The following is a 16,889-nucleotide window of genomic DNA, read 5'->3' as shown; positions in this document are numbered from 1 at the left end:
TTTTTACAGGTGACGAACAATTTCCCTGTCTGCTTTCAGTGACAGATGTAGAATTTAGTTCCACAGGAAGTCTATGATGCATTCAGGTAACAATGTCTCTATGTGCATTCAGGTACCAATGTCTCTATGTGCATTCAGTACGATGTCTCTATGCTGCATTCAGGTACCATGTCTCAATGGTGCATTCAAATACTGATGTCTCTATGCTGCATTCAGGTACCAATGTCTCTATGGTGCATTCAGGTACGGAATTCTCTATGCGTGCATTCGGTACCAATGTCTCATGGTCATTCAGGTACCAATTGTCTCTATGGTGCATTCAGGTACCAATGTCTCTATGGTGCATTCAGGTACCAGATGTCTCTATGCTGCATTCAAATACTGATGTCTCTATGCTGCATTCAGGTACCATGTCTCTAATGCTGCATTCAGGTACAATGTCTCTATGCTGCATTCAGGTACCAATGTCTCTATGGTGCATTCAGGTACCAATGTCTCTATGGTGCATTCGGGTACCACTGCTGCATTCAGATACCAATTTCTCTATGGTGCATTCAGGTAACGATGTCTCTATGCTGCATTCAGATACCAATTTCTCTATGCTGCATTCAGGTACCGATGTCTCTATGCTGCATTCAGGTAACGATGTCTCTATGCTGCATTCAGGTACCGATGTCTCAATGCTGCATTCAGGTACCGATGTCTCAATGGTGCATTCAGGTACCAATGTCTCTATGGTGCATTCAGGTACCAATGTCTCTATGGTGCATTCAGGTACCAATGTCTCTATGGTGCATTCAAATACTGATGTCTCTATGCTGCATTCAGGTACCAATGTCTCTATGGTGCATTCAGGTACGAATGTCTCTATGCTGCATTCAGGTACCAATGTCTCTATGGTGCATTCAGGTACCAATGTCTCTATGGTGCATTCAGGTACCAATGTCTCTATGGTGCATTCAGGTACCGATGTCTCTATGCTGCATTCAGGTAACGATGTCTCTATGCTGCATTCAGGTACCAATGTCTCTATGGTGCATTCAGGTACGAATGTCTCTATGCTGCATTCAGGTACCAATGTCTCTATGGTGCATTCAGGTACCAATGTCTCTATGGTGCATTCAGGTACCAATGTCTCTATGGTGCATTCAGGTACCGATGTCTCTATGCTGCATTCAGGTAACGATGTCTCTATGCTGCATTCAGGTAACGATGTCTCTATGCTGCATTCAGGTAACGATGTCTCTATGGTGCATTCAGGTACCGATGTCTCTATGCTGCATTCAGGTACCGATGTCTCAATGCTGCATTCAGGTACCGATGTCTCTATGCTGCATTCAGGTAACGATGTCTCAATGCTGCATTCAGGTACCGATGTCTCAATGCTGCATTCAGGTACCGATGTCTCTATGCTGCATTCAGGTAACGATGTCTCTATGGTGCATTCAGGTACCGATGTCTCTATGCTGCATTCAGGTACCGATGTCTCTATGCTGCATTCAGGTACCAATGCTGCATTCAGGTACCAATGTCTCTATGCTGCATTCAGGTAACGATGTCTCTATGCTGCATTCAGGTACCGATGTCTCTATGCTGAATTCAGGTACCGATGTCTCTATGCTGCATTCAGGTACCGATGTCTCAATGCTGAATTCAGGTACTGATGTCTCTATGGTGCATTCAGGTACCGATGTCTCTATGGTGCATTCAGGTACGGAATTCTCTATGGTGCATTCGGGTACCACTGCTGCATTCAGATACCAATTTCTCTATGGTGCATTCAGGTAACGATGTCTCTATGCTGCATTCAGGTACCGATGTCTCTATGCTGCATTCAGGTACCGATGTCTCTATGCTGCATTCAGGTACCGATGTCTCAATGCTGAATTCAGGTACTGATGTCTCTATGGTGCATTCAGGTACCGATGTCTCTATGGTGCATTCAGGTACGGAATTCTCTATGGTGCATTCGGGTACCACTGCTGCATTCAGATACCAATTTCTCTATGGTGCATTCAGGTAACGATGTCTCTATGCTGCATTCAGATACCAATTTCTCTATGCTGCATTCAGGTACCGATGTCTCTATGCTGCATTCAGGTAACGATGTCTCTATGCTGCATTCAGGTACCGATGTCTCAATGCTGCATTCAGGTACCGATGTCTCAATGCTGCATTCAGGTACTGATGTCTCTATGGTGCATTCAGGTACCGATGTCTCTATGGTGCATTCAGGTACGGAATTCTCTATGGTGCATTCAGGTACCGATGTCTCTATGGTGCATTCAGGTACGGAATTCTCTATGGTGCATTCGGGTACCACTGCTGCATTCAGATACCAATTTCTCTATGCTGCATTCAGGTACCGATGTCTCTATGCTGCATTCAGGTAACGATGTCTCTATGCTGCATTCAGGTAACGATGTCTCTATGCTGCATTCAGGTAACGATGTCTCTATGCTGCATTCAGGTACCGATGTCTCTATGCTGCATTCAGGTACCAATGCTGCATTCAGGTACCAATGTCTCTATGCTGCATTCAGGTAACGAAGTCTCTATGGTGCATTCAGGTACCAATGTCTCTATGCTGAATTCAGGTACCGATGTCTCTATGCTGCATTCAGGTACCAATGTCTCTATGCTGCATTCAGGTAACGAAGTCTCTATGGTGCATTCAGGTACCAATGTCTCTATGCTGAATTCAGGTACCGATGTCTCTATGCTGCATTCAGGTACCGATGTCTCTATGCTGCATTCAGGTACCAATGCTGCATTCAGGTACCAATGTCTCTATGCTGCATTCAGGTAACGATGTCTCTATGCTGCATTCAGGTACCGATGTCTCTATGCTGCATTCAGGTACCAATGCTGCATTCAGGTACCAATGTCTCTATGCTGCATTCAGGTAACGAAGTCTCTATGGTGCATTCAGGTACCAATGTCTCTATGCTGAATTCAGGTACCGATGTCTCAATGCTGCATTAAGGTACTGATGTCTCTATGGTGCATTCAGGTACCGATGTCTCTATGGTGCATTCAGGTACCAATGTCTCTATGGTGCATTCAGGTACCAATGTCTCTATGCTGAATTCAGGTACCGATGTCTCTATGCTGCATTCAGGTACCGATGTCTCAATGCTGCATTCAGGTACCAATGTCTCTATGGTGCATTCAGGTACCGATGTCTCTATGGTGCATTCAGGTACCAATGTCTCTATGGTGCATTCAGGTACCAATATCTCTATGCTGCATTCAGCAACATAAAACTCTGAAGGTTTTCTTGTTTTCTTTAGGAAACCATAGACTGATTTTTGTGAATTGGGTTGAGGGCCCCCACCTCCAGGTTCTGTTTGGGGCATCCATCGGGGTTGTAAAGCATGGGGTATCCTCTCCTCAAAACCACATCCACGCTCTGACCCATTGGCACTGACTTCAGCATCTCCACCACCTCCTTGTGAGAGCGACCCAGCACACAGGTGTCATTGATGTACACCAGGATGTCCGCTGCAGGAACCAAAGACGGACAATCAGTTTGGTGATAAATCAAAGCGCTGAGTCAATGTCCTGGTTCTGGGTGGAGCTTCTTTAAAGGAGGAAATAAAATTCTCTACTCTACACCAAACGCTGGATTATATTTTTGGGGGGAAGTTAATTGTGTGCTTATTTATTTTTGGAGCATTTATTTATTTCTGTATTTATTTTTAATTATGGCAGGATTGGTCCTCCATAGACAGGCTGGTTCTAGTCCAGATAAAGACCTTCGAGGTTCTATCTGTCCAGGATGCGTGGGGTCTGTAGAGAAGCACAGAAGCTCGGCGCCGATGATCCTCTCCAGAATCGGTTGTTGTTTAAATGGAATTTAAAATTTAGTTTGATTTAATTCTCAACTTCATCTTTAACCTGTGGTCACCCAGCAGGAGGCTGCTGTCCACAGTGGGGAGGCGTGAGGGCCGGGAGCTGGGTGGCCAGCAGACCAGGGTGGAAAGATATCCGTTAAAATTTAAAGGATGTTAAATAAGCTGTAATTCTTTTATTTTTATTTGCTGTTCACAAAAACACGTGTTCCCTTGTTTTTAATACATAATGGGGCCCATTTTCTTGGAAAATGACACATTGTGGGGACCAGCTGCTCCTTGTTGGGCCCAATGCCTGGAACCCACGAGGGGAATTGCTGTTTTTTGGGTCAGGGTCACGTTTATATAATTTCATAAATGTGGCATCCACATAAGTAGACACAGCAAAAATGAAGACTGTAGTACACATGCTGGGTCCTTTGGTGGCGCTGTGACACCGCCACAGAATCACACCAAACCAGTGGGCATGAGATTTGAAACACAGAAAAATGGCGGTAAAGAGGCGCATGCGGTGCATCCTGAAAGGTTGACTTGTTCTGGATAAACCTTATCTGGTCTCCGGGTTAATGAGGCCTTAATCACAGACCTTTAGTTAACTTGATTAAAATGCAGTGGCGGACGGTGCATATGGTGCCTGGGCCGTGTACGGACGACCACTCCTGGGAAGGCTGACAGCTGCTGCAGACTGGTGGAGACCAACAGCTGCTACCGTTGCTGATGACGTTCTGGCCCGATCAACAGGTGCTGCAGCAACTCACTCTGTCTCCCTACCTGTATTGAGAGTCGGTGGACCTCCAGGTGTGACACTGTACACCTGCAGGAACTCCTGAGGTTGACTTCCTCCGACGATGTTGAATCCAAAACCTCGAGGTCCCTTGGAGAGGCGGGTGTGGATGGAGTAACCCCTCAGCTGGCTCGGCTGGTCTGAGAACTCCGGAACTGTCAGGAAACAGAAAAAGTTCTGATCTGCAGAAACTGAGAAGGTAGTTAGTGGGGCAGTGCTGCCCCCCGCTGGCTGCTGTAGGAACAGCAGGAGGTCGATTTTAAAAATTACGTTCTGTGCAGGATGGCGTCTCTTTGCTCTGCGTTCGAGGATCCGCCCAACTGGTTGTCTTTGAGATGTGACTGAAAAACAGAAAAATAATTTCCATCATCATCAGCTTCATCTTTCACACTGTTCACCATAAGATCTGCTGAGTCGTTAACCTTCTAGGGATGAGGAAAGGAAGAACATTTGGTGGAACAGTGATCTGTCAGATCAGCATACCCATAATTAATAACTTAATAAACGGAAATCTCAGGTGTTGGTCATGCGTATTGACTACAGGTATGCTGGTGTGACAGAACAGCGGCTCTCTGAGGTGCTGCTGCTCTGAATGGTGCACCGTTACTGAGATCAGGGGTGTGGAATCCACTGGGTTTTGCTTTTCAGCACCAGCTTGTTTTTAACGTTCGTTCATACTAAGCGAGGTGCTGAGGAGCGCCCTCATGTGGTAGAAACTGTCACCTAAAGCCACAGAAAGCAGAGTGTGGAATATAATTTGATTGTTGCTGTGGTAATGGGGGGTGGGGGGGTTGTGTAATGTTGCACATGTGCCAGTTTTACATGGGCAGTTGCCCAGGGCGGTATCAATGGGTGGAAGCACACAAGTAGATAAGATTATAAATAATCTGCCAAAAACCCCAGGAGATACCCCAGGACGCCATCCGTTGTCTCATTAGGAACATGCCCACACGTTGTCAGGCATGCATACACGCACGTGGGGGCCATACAAATTACTGAATACCATTTTGAGTTGCTGCAATGAAATTTCACCAAATGGACTAACCTGCCGCATCATTTTTTCACTGTAAGTTTTGGGGTGTCTTTGAATTCAGCCCTCTGTAGGTTGATCATTTTCATCAAATGATGCGGCATCCTTTGTTCCCAACACATCACCCAGTCCATCTCAGGATTAATAAACAGCAGCATATTTTGCCCCGTTGAGATCTGATGTGTTTTCAAAGTGTTCCTTTTATTTTTTTTGAGCAGCGTACATATATACATCATCATCAGTGTAGAGTAGAAGCTAACATGTTTGCTTCCACTGATTTAGCCACATCACTCAGCTTCAGGTGTTAAACAACATTTTCATCCTTTGATTTAGTCAAACTCAAACAGATTCTGATGTTGTTGATTATTCATGAACTTCTTACTTGATGTAGTAGGGCTCTCCTGAGTCACTGTAGGCTAGCTCCCAGTTATCAGGAAGTGGGCCTCCCCCTCTTCCTCTTCCCAATCCTCTGCCTCCTGCTCCGTTCTCCATTCCCTCCCGACTGCTGGCTGTCGAGTCCCATGATTGGCTGAGCGGCAGCGCCGTGGGCGGGGCTGGCCCTGCAGAAACGGCCTGCTTAGGATTTAATCTCACCTGTGCAGGTGTAGGACACGGAGCGGGTTTTCTACCTGACGGCCCGCTCTCCTCCTCGCTGTTTTCTCCTTCCTCTGCTGCCTTCTCCAGGTTACTCAGAGACTTGCTCCTCGTCCTGAAGTTCCTCAGCAGGTTGCGATGTTCTTGGTATGTGATTGGCGGACTCTCTGGTCCGATATGTACGGGACGGGGTGTTCCGTAATAGTTCCCTATGATAAAGACAAGGTGAAAGGTGACGTCATACTCAGTGGTTTGATTAGATTTAGATGGGGCTTTGGTTGCTTCCCTCAGATGTTTGAGACTAAGATAGGAAAGCTGTGAGTCATCGATTGGTGTCTACATGGTAAACACTTTTGGCTTCTATAGTGCAGGGAATTACCGGACGTCCTGAGCCAAAGAGGTTTCCAACCATTTACTGGGAGCATCGGTTGCTTCCAAGACAAGTCCGCTCAGCAAGGAATTATCAACGGATCATTATTTATACCTAAAACTAATACGTTCACGGTGATTTAATGAATTCAGTAAAAAAAAAAAAAACAATTTTCGCCGTAATCACTGAGTCTGGGAGCGGCCATTTTTGCCCGAATATAGTAGCCCCTCCCTCCTACCATCATCCAGCAGTGACGTCACGGTGCGGTAAGCCTAGCGCCATTCTCCCCGCTTTCCAAGCTAAATCAATGGGAACTACTAGACACATCTGCAATCAACAACAATTATTGAAGATTTCCAGAGGACTTCACCATTGAAATTCACCAGAGCTATAGTGAAACTGACAATGCCCACGTGCATGGCAGCTGGATGCTGGAATACATCGGGTAAAAGTGAAAAAAAGAGTTATTCCACCTTTCTGATTCCTGATCCTCCACGGACGGGTTGGTCGTTGGATCGCCAACTTGAAGAGGGAGGATTTGCCATCGAACTTCTGGCCAGAGAAAAAACCCGTAATATGTAGCCAACATTTGGAAGAAGAATGTTTTCAAGATGACTTGGATAATAGCGCGTTGTGACAAACACCAGATACAGCACTGGGACTTGATCAACAGCCGATACCGCACCGTGACGTCACTAACCAGTAGGTGGCAGTAGTGTTCTTTGACAAACATGGATGCCTCCAGTAAAGCAGATTCACATGAAAATTACTCTGAATTAAAAACACTGATCATTTATTGAACAGGATGGAATCATTTCACATTTAAAGAACTTTCAGAAGTTTGAATCCTGAATATGAGCGACTTTTGCTTTCATTATAAATATTAGCAGGTGATGCATAGACATTCATCAGATTTGTTTTCCCTTTATGTTTGTGCCAATCACAACATTCACAAACCTGCAGTCTGATTTAACAGAACACTAAGCTTGTTTAAAACTTTAAGCTTAAGGGTTTCTTGTGGAGTACCGCCGGAATAAATGCTTTAAATTGATAAAATTATCAGACAGCTTTAGATTAAGGTCTGCCGCTATGCAGATGATATTCAGATATATTTGTCCGTAAATCCAGAGGAAGTTAACCCTTTATATTAGTAGCTCATTTTAGTTATTTATTTATTTATTTTGTTTGGCCTCCCTTTGGTTACAAGTAATTGAAACGAGCTGGTTTCGTAGTTCCCACTACTAGTTCCAACAAGTTGGTCCCAAATACTGTAGGTATGTGTCCTCCATAGATCTCCAGATCATTCCTTTTTAAATGTTCTTCTGTTATAGATCAAATGGGTGCAGTGTTATTAGGGTTGTTTATTAACTGGATCTGTGATTTTAATGCTCGTGAGTCGGACCTGTTTAGTTCAGACGAACTGTGATCTCAAGCATTTTCAGCCCATCTGCCAAACCTCGGTCTTTCCTGAAAGTCTTCCCGTTTCATTGTGGTTGTTCTCCTGTATTCAGAATGAAATGAATGCAATGCTCATAGCGCCACCTAACAGCAGCATGGATTAAAGCAGCTCAGCTTTGTGTCATTTTGAAGGAAATGATTCTGCATCAGATTCCAGGCTCCTTGCGTGTAAATTATGTTTCTATTTCAGGTCTTGTAATCCCTTCCGATTAATAGGCAGCGGTGGTGGTTCTGAAGGGGGGGTTGTTGACAGGTTTGAGTCTGCAGGTTTGCAGGATTAAAAACTAAATCCTCTTATTCTGCAAGAGGCAGTAAAAAAAAGAAATGCAGCTGCAGCAACATGGCCGCTCTGCTCTGAAAGAAATCTTTCACGTTTGCAGAGCCTCAAATCATTTTGGCTTAAACATGTATATAAATGTACTTTTTATCAGACCATATTGTCCCACAAATTATATTTAAAAGAAAATCCTGTCTTGAAATCTGTGTTTTTCCGTTATCTTCTGCAGGCCAGTTAGTTCTACGTCAGCCTGAACACCTAAATTCGGCCAATCATATATCAAAGGTCATCTGTCAATCAAATGTTTTCGGTCATAGCATCTTGATTCATCTGTCACAGCTAATATACTCCCCAGTGTTCACAGGGATGGACGTCGGTGTCTTCGGCAGGCGTAGAGCTAACAGAACTGGCATATGGATGAGTCTCGCCATAGCGTTCCTTGACAGCGTCGTTTCTAAGGCACCAATTTAGTGCTACTTGGTCCCAATGGAATTTCCCATTGGGAACCTACTAGCACTAAGTTGCTAACTGGTTAGCAAAAGACACCGGCCACAACCAAACTTGATTGCGAACCTTCCGCCACAACAATCCTGCCGCCTTAATAAACGACCAATCACATTCACTTTATTCACTCGTGAAAAGATGGCGCCGTTAAACACTGATGTATGTAAGCCTCTGTAACATGGCAGAGGGTGCATTTGATATTCACACCTTTGAACTTGCCGCTCTCCAGTAGAGCACCAGACTCTTCCAGAGAGAAAAACTCCTCGATGGAAACAAAGTTGTAGTCCACCCCTGAGATCTCACCATCCCGCGGCTGCCGTGTTGTACCTGTCGGAGGGACAGCATGATGTCATCAGTGAGGGACAGAGAATGCTAAACTGTTACCTTTGTGATTTAGGTTGCTTACAATGTTTACTGAGAGTAAGGACAACAGCTGGAAATAGGAAAGTGAATCTTAGATGAGTCTGGTGAAAATCTGATTTATAGGAAAACCTTATATCAGTGGTCTATGTTTATCATGGTGGGTTCAGGTGGTTCTATCGGGTGTTCAGGTGGTTCTTCGGGTGTTCAGGTGGTTCTATCGGATGTTCAGGTGATGTTTAGGTGGTTCTATCGGGTGTTTAGGTGGTTCTATCGGGTGTTCAGGTGGTTCTTACATGGCACGGCGCGCAGGTACAGGTTCTCCCTGATGAGCTGCTGAAGCTGACTGTCCATGGAGCCCGGAGTGAAACACTTGCTGAGGTACAACCTGAGGTCTTTACACAGAGAGGAACCTGAGACATACATACAGGATATGAAGTCAGAGTGATGTCATTCATGCATTCCTGAAGCTATTTTAGGTGAGATTGTCTGAAGCAGAGAATGGAATAGAACAGAGAAGAGTCAAACATTCCTTCATCTGCAAAAAGAACACGAGTAAAACCACTGAAAGAAACTAGATTAGCTTCAGGAGCTTCCATGGTTCTTATGCATTTGGCGTTTCTACATCCAGAAACATCATCAGCAGCTGATAGAACCAAAACAGAACATCTGCTGCTCTTTTTGAGACTACATGTCTGAGGGACAAGCTGGAGAGCTTCATGAGCTTGTGTTTTCAGAGATATCAGAAACCAGGAAACTGGAAGTAAACAGCTTACAGTTTGCTGGTAAACACCTTCCATGCTTCCACCTGAACTGGTCTGACTGGGTTTCTACAAGTTTCATTCCTGAGCTGAACCTGAATGTGATTGTCTCACCTGGTGACACTGTCTTAATCCTGATTGGATGAGGACAGGAGTTCAGAACGCCTCTGACGTCGCCCAGCGTCATCCCCAACACGGGCGTCCCCCCGATCTCCAAGATGATGTCACCCACCGTAGCCCCACCCCCTGGGGCTGCAGTGACGAATGGAAACTCGCCATAATCAGCTCCGCCGCCAACGGCCAGACCCAGTTCTCCTGAGCCGGTGCCGGCACCCAGTGGAACGAAGCTCTCCTGGACCTGCAGGCATTAGGGAAGAAGGTCTTTACTTACAGGAAGTCCTGAAGTTATGACTGACCGGCGTCTCTGGGGGGGGGGGGGCGTACCTTGGAGCGCCAGTGCAGCTTCTTCACCGTGGCTTTAGACATGGCCGCTGAGCTGCAGAAACAGGGGACATGTGGTTACGGAGCATGCTCAGTGAAGACCTTCAGCAATTCAGACATGCAGTACCAAGGCGTAGAAGAACACATCACAGCTCAGACTAGCTGTCCAGAACTCTCTGACCCACTTGAAACCTCATATCAATCGGTGCTGTCAGATTCCTTCACACATCTGATTTGGTTCTGGTCCAGTTTGAGCCCAACCAATAAAACCAGTTTGGCTGAAACGTTCTGCAAGCAGAGTGAGTTTATGGGAATCAATCACAATGCATCAAAGAAGCTGTTGAACTTTAACATGGCCGTGGACCTGGAGGTTCTGTTGACAAAGTACCAACCGAGTTAACTAGATCATTAACAGAGGGAACAAAGAGAAAACGGTTCTTGAGGTTTTCCTGCCATTCATCTCTGACGCTCCTTAAAGAGCTTGAATCAAACCACAAACAATGTGGTTCGTGATGACATCAGGGAGGAAATATGACTCCAGATGTCTTTTATGTTCCTGCAGCATCATCAGGGTCTCTGGACGAGGAGTTTGCTAGTTTTAACTTTTCTGTTCCTCAAAGTAGAAGCAGAATCGGTTTGAGGGTAAAAGCCCAGAAGGTTTTGGGGTTTCTGGCTTCACACATCGTCTCAAACTTCTTCATTCTGGATTCCCTTTATGTTTCAGGAAATAACCTTCTCTGTTGGAGGCCTTTTATTTCCCACAAGCACAGAGACCAGCTTTCCCCTCATTTCCTTCCCAGGAGGCGGTGTTTTCCTCAGATTGAACACAGACTCAGCACTTCAGAAGGCGGGATCTAATTTTGGGCTCCTGACAAAATCAATGGTTCCCATTTGGAGGCAGATACTCCATGGATTCACTGCCTGTGTCAGAGCGGCAGATGGTGGCGACCAGCATGAGCCCCAACACACACACACATTAAATATGGATGAGCATATGCAATGGAAGTCAATGAGGAAACAAACAACAACGGGCACATTGAGCCGTGTCCCCTAAACTACAGAATACAGGAGGAACAGGAAATGCACGGCGGTACCTCTGGCCAGCATAGGGACAGGAAATGGAAACGCGTCTCAGTCGATGTGGTTTGGATCGAGCTACAAAATGCAGATTCAGAGATTCTAATGGTGTACCACAGGGCCGAGTGCTCGGACCGGTTCTGCCTGCTTTGTAAACCTCTGGACTCGTTTGTTGAATCAACCAATCACAGGGCAGCACTGTGCACCTAGACGTGGGTAGGAAGACATGCTGGAAATCAGCACCAGACCGGAGAAGAAGTGGAACGCTTCATGGTTGATGGTCGGAGTATTTCCCAAAGTGCTTTAACTCGTAACCATCGCTCAGGTTTACAGATGAAACAGAAGGAAAACTGGCCTCCAGTAGCACCAACTGGTATCAAGCAGACGAGTCGAGGCTCTGCAGCGACAGGGACAGAAATGGACCTGAACAGGTTGGAGAAACTTTACCTGGTCCAACGAGTTTGGACTACGGCTGATAGGTTCAGATGTTTGGGTCAGAATATGATGGAAACAGCTTAGAACGGAGGTCTTAAATAGGGGGGCGAGACCCCTAGGGGGTTCTCAGAGGTACTGCATGGGGGTAGCCAACGTTTTGCTTGATTTTTTTTTTTTATATTCCCCCCTGCAATTATTTTCCACTAATTGAAATGTCTTTAAATCCACATTAACATGAATTCAACGGACTGTAGTAAACAGATAAATGGAGGCAGAAGATGTCTTTCAGTCATCAACACCTGTCCCATCAACCAGGAATCAGAAATACTTTAATAATCCCAGGGAGGGATTACTTTAGTTACATTACTCCATCTGTAATAGAGTGACTATAGGACCAGTTTGATAGAACACTATTCTATGCAATATATATATAATTAGGGGGTCCCCGCTCCATCTCACCATCAGTTTGGGGGCCTTAGCCTGGAAAACTTTGAAGACTTAGAAGATTGGATCCATCCTGGTATCAACAGTCCAGGCTGGTGGTGGTATCATGGTTTGGGTGACCTGAGCATTGCTGCTGTCCAACTCCATCCCCATCAGGACCCCAGTGGACCCGTCTTCTGATGGTTCATCCCATCATGGATGTTCTGCCAACAGCTGTGAGGCTCCCATGTTAGTTTGGACCAAATGAAAAGTTCTGAATCCTTGTTGGATCTACGCGATGAAGAGTTGAGGGAGTTCTGAGCCAGTAAGAAAAAGGTGCACCTAACAAAGTGGCCAGAGGGTGATTAAGTGACTAAGATAAGGAAACGTCCATCATGTTGAGGAAGGAGAGGAGGAGGCATTCAGGAAAGGAAGGAGGAGTTCAAGAAGGATTCCTGTAGGAGGTGGAGATGTTTCTCCTTATGTTTCGTACGTGTCATTAACATGTTTCCCCTGGTTGTTGGCGACACTTCCTGTCGTCCATCTCCTCAGGCCCGGTGTGTGTGTGTGTGTGTTACCTCTACAGAAGAAGTCTGTTCCTCTGAGTGTGTTCTGCCCTCATGTCCGCTCCTGCTCTCTTCCTCTTCCACTTTCTCTCTCTCTCTCTGTACCTTCAGCCAGTGTCCCTCGCCCAGAGATACGCCCGGTCAGAGTTCATTGTGTGTTTGTTTAAGGCGGTACCAAAACCGAACCGCTTCCTTCTGATTGGCCCATTCAGCCGTCCATCAACAACAAACTAATAAACAACGTGTCACATGAATTTATCTGGGAAGGTGAGGATAGAGGAGGCGAGGAACCAAGGAAGGAGAGCAGGAGGTTATTACAGGAGACGAAGGATCTGAGGAGTCATCCTCTGAGCTGAGGAGCTTTTCAAGCAGCCAAAGTCCAAAGAAAACTAGATCCAGAGTTCTAGAATGGCAGGGAGGCGACAGAGATCACCAGAACCTCTGATTCTGACAGCGCTCGGATGAGCTTGTCTGAAGGAAGCAGTCAGTAATTAACTGGATCCACAGAGGGGGGTTCCTGTGGGAGTGGACTTAGTGGGTCAACATTCGGACGTAACAGCATCTCTGCGCCGTGACCTCGTTAGCTCTGTGGTTCTGTCCAGATCTGTCTAACCTAGTTTTCCTCTCGTCACCTCGATGCTGCTCGACTTTCCAGCCTCTGTGAGGAAGCCGGCACCAAACGGAGCTCCAGTTTACAGCAAATGACCGCGATGACGGCAGAGTCTGTACAAACAAAAAGATGCTTTCTTCCAAAAATCTTAGCCTGACCCGATTCTAAACAGATAAAAGAATAAAATCCCTGCAGGAGGTTCTGTTCAGTTCAGGTTAACTCTCTGATTATTAAAGGGAACAATGAGTTCCTCCTGGAGGACACAGATCTGCACCCTGATCAACACGTTAGTAACCATGGCAACACCTCTCATTGGGGGGGAAAAACCTCTTCCCTTCTTTTTAGCCGCTCAGTGAGCAAACAAAAATAAACAAACCCAACATAAGATGTGACCCAGAAGGATTGGGTCGGCGTCTTACATGAAAAGAACCAACCATCAGATCTGGAAACAGGTCCATGTGTCTCTAGAACTCAGAGGCACAGTGAGATCTAATTATGTCCAGTTACAGAAAATAACACACCAAGCAACCTGCAGGAAAGAGGTCAAAGGTCAGAGCAGACTAAAGATGACGATGATGAGGAGGAGGATGTTCAGTGTTTGCTCCTCTCACTGTAGACAGAGATCGACTCTGACAGCAGCTGTCAGCTCGAATCTTCAGCCCCAATACCGCCGCGCTGATGAAGTCATCAGCAATGGGTTCCCATGGAGATGGAGGCGTCTCGACTGAGGGTTCAGACGCCACTAAAAATTCTGAGCCAGTATCATAACAATGTTTTAACCAGAGACCCGAAAGCTCAAATCTTTGAGCTGCATCAGGACCACCTGGGTTCTGCCCCCTCATCCTGGTCCCCACATTAAAGGCAAACATCCTCCTCCTTTACATAATCATAATTTTTATTATTTTAAAGTCAGAAACGGCACATATTTTAAACTTGTTTTCCAATGCTGCCTTTAACTTTTAGAATCACATTGTTTAGCCTAGCATTAGCTTCAGTGCTAGTATCTCTCTAAGTCTCCTCGCCTCCTTGCTGTGTGTCAGATGTTCAGTTATTTCTCTGCATCCTCTATTCATTACATTATGTTTAATAAATAATGTAACTTTGCTGTTTTGGAGGGAAGGATGAGAATTGGAGGCTCATCTCCAATCAAACAGCGAGCCCCATGAGCTACCAGGAGTAGTACTAAGAAGGGGGGTAGCAACCATGTTTCAGTCTGATTAATCAGCATTTAATGCTATCTCAGACTCGATTGGCTTTGTTCAAAATGTGCATAGTCCCACACGTTCTCCTCTTCATACTTTGGACCTTGTACTGACATATGGCATTGAATGTAAATAAATAACAGTGATCCTCACAACCCTGACATAACTGACCACCTAAAAAACAAAACAAAAAGACCCTTCATAAACAAGGGCAGCATATTTCTCTTTATCAATAGTGGAGAACCGATAGATGTATAAATAGGATCCGAGATTTATTTTGAATACCCTTCCCAAACTCACTGAGAGCCATAGCTCTGTTGAATCATCCATCCTCCTGCTCTCAGCAGTAATGACTTAAGATCATTAGCACCCCTCTAAATATTATTGGTTTATCTCTGGAAGGTGAGGCAGCATCCGAGGTAACCATAGAATCTGAACCGTATTTAGACAGTTTTCATTAGGGATGCACGATATAATAGGCCCCCTATCGGTATCGGCCTTAAAACTGAATATCGGACATCGGCCACCCCACCGATATTTGATATTTGATCAGCTTCTGAGTTTCTAAAGTCTACAAAAAAAAAAAAAAATACTACTTCTTCCTCAAAAACTTCTTTTTTACAGACTTAAAAACTTCTTCTTGCAGTCTGCTGACATTCAAATAATGGAGGTCTATGGTGCCCGAGACAGAAAGGTCCATAAAAGTCCACAAAAAACGTGTCAATATTCCTCCATACTGCTCGTCCAATGTATTCCAAGTGTCCTGAGTGGGTAGCGTCCATAATTTACTCGAAACGAAGTCATTTAGAATGTTTTTAGAGCATAAACAGTAGTGTATAGGATTTCCTGAAAGCGCGTTCACGAGTCTACGGAAACCGCGGCAGACCAAACCAGATGAAAGTGCGCATTTGAGATATCAAAAAAGTACTCCAGAGTGTTGTTCAGCATGGGGGTGAGTAGAAAATGAAGGCTAATCATGTTTTGGGTGTACTATTCCTTTAAAACTTTCCTTTTTGATAAAGCTTCTAGTTAGAGTGGCTCAGGTTATCCTGAGCTATCTCTATAGTTCTGCTGCTATAGGCTTAGACTGCTGGAGGACATAAAACTCTCGCTCACTCTGCTACATTTATTTCAATTCAATTGTTTTTATTTATTTAGCACCAATCTAAATCTATCTACCGTAAATCAGTCGATGGCATCCAGTCATTATTTTGCGGAATTCTTTCACCCTGGAAAGCAGGTAGAGACAATAATTATTGTTGTTTATTCAACATTAATCCCTAACATTCTTCTACTACTCTGGTTTGAATTGTTTGTTAGTTCAGCTTTGAACTTGATGTTATTTCTAATCATAGTTGCTCCATCTGGCCTTCCTTGCTGTTTTACCGTCTAAAAAGCAGGTATCAGCTGGGCTGATGCTGTCAACAACTTGATTTTATAGATGACAGAGTTGCCCTTTTCCTCTGTGATTGGTCTGGTTTATCTCCTAGACGATATGGGTTCAGCTTTTATTGCAACTAAGTGTCCTGCTCTCTTTTATCTTTTGGTCTTTCTTTCCCACTCTCCCTAAATGTATGCTAAATGTGAGGTATTGCTGCAAAGTCAGCAACACAATGGAAGCGACAGTTAGCAGCTGCTGTATGCTCATTCAGGAGGAGTAAATTCAGCACAAGCAGTTGGATTTCCTAAGATGCATCCACCTCTTCCAGATGTCCTCTAAAGAAATGAGAAATCCAAATTTAGGGAATGCAGAAAGTTTTTTTTAAGAACCCAACCCCATGTGGAAAATTTATAGAGTAAACAGATATTAACATATCATTAAATTAATGTCAGTAAAGTGTTTCAAGACTTTATTATTCACTACCAGGTTTAAAAAAATTTCCAATTAATTCTCTGAATCTGAAAGTTCTGTTTCTGAAAAAGTATTAGAAATTCATTTGAGCTAGATATAAATCGCATAGACTGAGTGACGATGTTATTAAAAGCTCTGCTCATCTTTTCTTCATAGATTACCTGAAGGTGGAAAAAATCCAGAGAATTCTCTACAAAGCAGGACCTTTAAAAGGATCCAATAAAAGTCTTTATAAATCTTTAGGTTCATCCAGAAAAACATAAAACCAGAAATAATCAGATGACGACAGAA

At 44.7% G+C, this 16,889-nt stretch overlaps 1 protein-coding gene across 4 annotated transcripts in view; it reads right to left on the bottom strand.

The window, feature by feature from the left end:
- Positions 1 to 16,889, bottom strand: part of magixa (MAGI family member, X-linked a) — a 50,848-nt gene that overhangs the window by 31,745 nt on the left and 2,214 nt on the right. For 2 of the 4 annotated variants that reach the window (XM_038298408.1, XM_038298405.1), the window contains exons 2-9: positions 10,437 to 10,488; positions 10,107 to 10,350; positions 9,528 to 9,644; positions 9,079 to 9,198; positions 6,051 to 6,471; positions 4,909 to 4,979; positions 4,626 to 4,793; positions 3,338 to 3,504 (exon numbers count right to left, since the gene is read on the bottom strand). In XM_038298408.1, coding sequence (XP_038154336.1) covers positions 3,338 to 3,504; positions 4,626 to 4,793; positions 4,909 to 4,979; positions 6,051 to 6,471; positions 9,079 to 9,198; positions 9,528 to 9,644; positions 10,107 to 10,350; positions 10,437 to 10,488 — 1,360 coding nt within the window. Of the gene's footprint in view, positions 1 to 3,337; positions 3,505 to 4,625; positions 4,794 to 4,908; positions 4,980 to 6,050; positions 6,472 to 9,078; positions 9,199 to 9,527; positions 9,645 to 10,106; positions 10,351 to 10,436; positions 10,489 to 12,946; positions 13,128 to 16,889 lie in introns of those variants that run through there. The other 2 variants (XM_038298407.1, XM_038298406.1) reach the window with 2 other exon arrangements.

The sequence above is a fragment of the Cyprinodon tularosa genome, unplaced genomic scaffold (genome assembly GCF_016077235.1).
Source record: "Cyprinodon tularosa strain WSP-4 unplaced genomic scaffold, ASM1607723v1 ctg407, whole genome shotgun sequence".
In the NCBI taxonomy this organism is placed as follows: Eukaryota; Metazoa; Chordata; class Actinopteri; order Cyprinodontiformes; family Cyprinodontidae; genus Cyprinodon; species Cyprinodon tularosa.
Note: the sequence above shows the minus strand (reverse complement) of the source record. Positions and strands in the feature narration are given on the sequence as shown.